The sequence below is a fragment of the Alexandromys fortis genome, unplaced genomic scaffold (assembly GCF_014885135.2).
Source record: "Alexandromys fortis isolate MF-2015 unplaced genomic scaffold, M_Fortis_MF-2015_v1.1 scaffold_1, whole genome shotgun sequence".
In the NCBI taxonomy this organism is placed as follows: Eukaryota; Metazoa; Chordata; class Mammalia; order Rodentia; family Cricetidae; genus Alexandromys; species Alexandromys fortis.
The window spans coordinates 35,732,370-35,737,757 of record NW_026067927.1 but is presented as its reverse complement, the minus strand read 5'-3'; the positions used below and the strand labels follow the sequence as shown (position 1 = coordinate 35,737,757).

At 53.8% G+C, this 5,388-nt stretch overlaps 1 protein-coding gene across 1 annotated transcript; it reads left to right on the top strand.

The window, feature by feature from the left end:
* Positions 1-1,092: 1,092 nt before the first annotated feature.
* On the top strand, positions 1,093-1,818 carry Neurog1 (neurogenin 1). Its single transcript, XM_050143579.1, has one exon. The coding sequence runs from the start codon at positions 1,093-1,095 to the stop codon at positions 1,816-1,818; it is 726 nt and encodes a 241-aa protein (XP_049999536.1).
* Positions 1,819-5,388: the final 3,570 nt, after the last annotated feature.

The window sequence follows — 5,388 nt, the reverse complement described above, 5'->3', positions numbered from 1 at the left end:
GAGAGGGATGCCGACAAGGCCCTGGCTAGCCTGGGAACTCACTGGACTTTTAGGTTTTCCTCCCCTCTTGCTCTTTCCTTCACTAACCTTGGCGGAGCAGGGACACCTAACCCTCCCTGAGCCTTGTGGCTCTTTGCTGGTCCTCTCTCCCATCTGTTTGGACATGGTTAGTCGTTCGGAGGTCGCTGCTCACGGCAACCCTAAAGGTTTAAAAAGCACACTGACCAGGGACCTACTAATATGGTCTAACATCATCATCCAGCGCTACACTTCGGTCACTTCATCTAAATAAGAGTGTGACATTCCGTGGCTGGGAGAGGAGAAGCCACTCGCTCAAATTCACGCAAGCCCTCAACAGCAAAAGGATGCGAACCCAGACTCCAGCCTCGGCCTCAGGTCTCCAACACCCGCTGCGCAGCTCACACTTTCTGCCAGGACCCCGCCTCCCCATCCCACCCCGGCTACCGGCGCCCGCACTGCCCTGGGAGGAGCGTGCCTCGGCTGGCCGCTAATCGCCCCCGGCTCCCGCCCCCGCCCGGGTTTCGCTGCCAGAGACGCCCTGGCCCCCCCGCGCTAGATCTGGCTCTTGGAGCCCGCAGGGCCACCGATTGGCCGGCAGTAATTACGGGCACGCTCCAGGAGGGGGGCTGGGCGGGGGCGGCCTCCAGCGAGCATAAATTATGCAAATAGCCGGCGCCGCACGGGGCTGACCTGCCGCCTCTCTCCATTCACCCGCGCCGCCTCGGGGGCGGAGGTGGCCAAGGAGGGGGGCGCCCATTGTTGCGCGTCGTACTTAAGGGGTCCTGAGGCCGGTCGTGTGCCACACTCGGTGCTCACACGAGCTGATCTGATCGCCGGCGACATCACTCGGGAGACCAGCCGGGCGCGTGGCCCCTGCAGGCGAGGCTAGGAGGCCAAGCCCATTTCCCCTGGAGTCCCTGCTCTCTTCCCTGGCCCTCACGCCTGCAGCAGGCACAGACTAGCCCCGGGTCGTACCGAACGTGAGTGCGCCTCGACAGCCGTGTCCTCAGCCCACACTCAAGCCCTCTACATTTCCTCCTGTCCAGACTTCTGTAGGTCCTTCTTGCAACCATGCCTGCCCCATTGGAGACCTGCCTCTCCGACCTCGACTGCGCCAGCAGCAACAGCAGCAGCGACCTGTCCAGCTTCCTCACCGACGAAGAGGACTGTACCAGGCTCCAGTCCCTAGCCGCCACCTCGGGTCTGTCCGTGCCAGCCCGCAGGAGCGCGCCCACCATCTCGAATGTTCCTGGCGCGCCTGAAGAGGAGCAGGAACGGCGTCGCCGGCGAGGTCGTGCGCGGGTGCGGTCTGAGGCGCTGCTGCACTCCCTGCGAAGGAGCCGTCGGGTTAAGGCCAACGATCGCGAGCGCAACCGCATGCACAACCTCAACGCTGCTCTGGACGCCCTGCGCAGCGTGCTGCCCTCGTTCCCCGACGACACCAAGCTCACTAAGATTGAGACGCTGCGCTTCGCCTACAACTACATCTGGGCTCTGGCTGAGACACTGCGCCTGGCAGATCAAGGGCTCCCCGGAGGTGGTGCCAGGGAGCGCCTCCTTCCTCCACAGTGTGCCCCCTGTCTGCCAGGGCCCCCGAGCCCCTCTAGCGACGCAGAGTCCTGGGGCTCCGGAGCTGCTGCCTCCCCCTGCGCCACAGTAGCGTCGCCACTCTCTGATCCCAGTAGTCCCTCAGCCTCAGAAGACTTCACCTATGGCCCCGGAGACCCTCTTTTCTCCTTCCCGGGCCTGCCCAAAGACCTGCTCCTCTCGACGCCCTGTTTCATCCCGTACCACTAGGCCTGTGTGGGCAACGCTATTGCCTTCTTCCACCCCCAGTCAATGAGCAATAGATGGGGACCAGTTGAGACCTCGGGTACCACCCTCAGCCCCCCCCCAGGTGGATACTGGGAACTTTAAAGGGGGGGGGGATACCTGACTACTTGTTAGGTCGCTGCACCCTTGCAGAGGAGGCCCCTTGGTCTCCAACCCCCAGCATCGGCCCCTCCTGCCCGCCCTCAGAAGGCCTTTCGTTTTGCACTTTCTGAACTCCACAAAACCTCCTTTGTGACTGGCTCAGAGCTGACCCCAGCCACCACTTCAGTGTGATTTGGAAAAGGGACAGATGAGCCCCTGAAGACGAGGTGAAAAGTCAATTTTACAATTTGTAGAACTCTAATGAAGAAAAACGAGCATGAAAATTCGGTTTGAGCCGGCTGACAATACAATGAAAAGGCTTAAAAAGGAGACACAAGGAGTGGGCTTCATGCATTATGGATCCCGACCCCCACCACTGTGGGCTTGCTCCGGGAAGAACCTGAGCGCTTGCATAGCTATTCAGGGACCGGGCTGGAGGGTACTTTAATTTATTCAGGATGCTTCATTCATATGAAAATGTATTTTTGTACATAAAGAGTTTATTCTATTATTATGCGCTATCAAAGTTTACATTTTGTACTGCAGATGCTTCATGTAAATAAAAAATAAGAAAACAATAAGTCACCAGCTTCTTTGCCTAATATTCGTGTCTCCGGGGCTTTCCCCCCCTCCCCTTGGCGCCTCCACCTGTAAAGTGAAACATTATCCCACCGTCTCCAAACCCTCCAATCCTATTCAAAACCAACTTTAAAATAAAAACGCACCTGACTTGCACCAAGCCCGAGACAGATTAGGGCGGTTATGAGCCATCTTTTCTTTTCACCTTTGTAAACAAGGCCGATCTTTCAGGCACCCCGTAAGCCAATTAAGACTTTTTAGTTGGGAATTAGCCCCGGATCCGCAGCTACCTGTAGAGGTAGGGGCCGAGGGAGTCTTTTGAGGAACTCCACATCAGCTGGCTCTGTCTCTCAAAAGGAGGGGATTAAAAAGATCAATACAGTGTGACCACTGGCTAGGAAGCCCCAGTGACAGGTGGGCCTGGGCTGGCCGAGCAGAAGGGTGTATTCCTGGAGCAGCCCATTTAGAACGGGAGATTGATTTGTAAACCATGCCTTTAAAGCATTGTCTGCTGAGGCTGAGGTCACCCTAGCTGTGAGCAGTGGGATGAATTGGGCTGCTGCGAAGTCCCTGAGTGGGGTCTACAGCTGCCCTAAAATGGTGGGCTAGGGTGCCCGTAGCCCACCACACACAGGCATTTATGTTCTCTGCCCCTCCAAGCGTGGGGGAGGGGCTCCGACAGAGAAGGGCTTTTGCTCAGTCAGTCTCCCGGGGGCCATCGTCAGGGCTTTCGTTTGTTGCCAGAGAAATCCTACTAGGGAATTTTCTGGCCACCCTGTTGGTCTGTAGTCTGACAATTAGCTAGCAGCCCTGACCGGCCAGAAGCAACTTTTGCTTTAAATTTCAGAAGGGGGGTAATTGCAAGAAGCTCCTTCCTGTAGTGCCGTCACTTCCTGTAACCTCATCTCCCATGTTGCCCCACAATAGGACAACATCCCACTACCCCACACGCTGGGCAGCCCCTTTTGATGAATGTAGTTATGTGGGGTGGGGGTGGGGGTTTGTAGAACTCTGTTTAAGAAAAAGCCTCTGATGAAAGTCTTCCATTCTCCTGCATTGGTTGTCCTGGTGGCTTGGATCCACAAATTCATATGCCGAGTCAGCATGCTAAGCCCTGCCACAGGCAAGATGCCCTGTGTCAGATAAGAAGGCTACCTTCCAGAAGGTTTGGAAAATTGGATACCTTCTCTAAATGCCCCAGAGCAGGGAAAGATACTCTAAGACATCTGAGAAATTGTGAGGCCCGAGAGCTCACTCAATCGTTCCTTCTAGAAGTTGCCTCTAGAATGGCCCAGTCAGCAGCAAGCAGCATGGAAAACAGACAGACATCCTTCCCAAGACCCAAGAATAGCACCCCATCTTCTCAACTGGGTTGCCACAATGGGTTCACAACTCCAAGGTGGAGGGTCCAGAGCCCCTTTCCATTAAGGAAGGTCTTTAAAGACATACATAGCAGAGGGCATCTCTACCCCTGACAGTCTCTATGATTCCTCCTAAGGAAGCAGAGGGCCTCTCTACCTACGACTCTCTACGAGTCTCTATGACTCTTCCTAGGAAGTGGACACCTATGTAAGGACAGAGAGAGTAGGAGAGGGCATCTCTACCCCTGACAGTCTCTATGATTCTTCCTAAGGAAGCACACACCTATGTAAGGACAAAGAAAGTAGCTCTTGAATAATAATAATGAAGGGAGGTAATTTAAAATGTTTCTCTCCTGCTCAGCGGCCTCGTTATTCATACAACAGAGCCTCATTTATCCCTCTCACACTGTGGGAGAGGGACCTAAATATTCTAGCCAGTTAAGAGTATAGAAACTCCTGCTGAGAGCCAAATTTAGCTACCCTCAGCCATTGTCCACTGAGAGGTCAGCATGCCTTGAAGACTCGTTTGTCCTCTCCTTCTATCTCCTGTATGACATTTTTATAACTTTTATAAGCTTCTCCCCACAGCTGGAAATAGGGGGAAGACTAGGATGAAAGACCAAAAGGAGATAAAATGCAGAGGAAGGAGGATCTCTGGACGGTCAAAGCCAGCCTGGTCTACAGGGTGAATTCTGGGACAGCCAGGGCTCTGAGAGAGAGAGAGAGAGAGAGAGAGAGAGAGAGAGAGAGAGAGAGAGAGAGAGAGAGAGATTTTATTCCTCTGCTTGTTTCTTTAATGACTGCTTGCTCCTCAAGCCCCTGCTATATACTAAGCACTGGAGTAAGCAAAACAAAGTCTTTGCTCAGAAGGAGCTAAAAAATTCTAGCAGGCAGAGATAAAAATGAATTTATGAATGACTGTGAGGTGCCCAGAAGGGGAAAAAGAGTGAAATAAAGGGAATTTGAAATACCAGTGAGAGAAAGGGTTCTGAAACACGTGATCTGAAGAAGTCTTTAATCATGAGTCACTTAGGCGAAGGCCTGAATGAGGAGTCAGTGTCATGGCTTCACTATGAGTCCTGTGCTTAGGGTGTGTGTGGGGGGGGGGGCGTTTAGGGGGTGAAGCTTTAGGGAACTTCTCAATTCTTAGGCATCACCCTCCTTAGAGGCCCAAGGTTCTGGGCCTCCCAGTGTTGGACTTGAACCTCTAGTATAAAAACAAGCCTCTCTGCTTCAATACTGTGCTGTGAAACCAGCACAGGGAAAAGGCCAGTTATGCAGACATAGGAGGGACAGCATCCCTTGAAAAAGGCAGAGAAAGTCCAGCCACCGATAGCATGTTTTTAAGGAACAGCAAGAAGGCTGGTATAGCTGAAGCAGAAGGCATGAAGTAAGAGAGAGAAAGACCACCAGGAAGGGCTGTCTGATCCTGTTGAGCCTTAGAAATTGCTGTGTGGGGTGGTGGTGGCACACACCTTTAATCCCAGCATTAGGGAGGCAGAGGCAGGCAGAT

What these genes read in the sequence shown, in the direction of transcription:
- Neurog1 (XM_050143579.1), top strand. Translation starts at nt 1,093, where the DNA reads ATGCCTGCCCCATTGGAGACCTGCCTCTCCGACCTCGACTGCGCCAGC.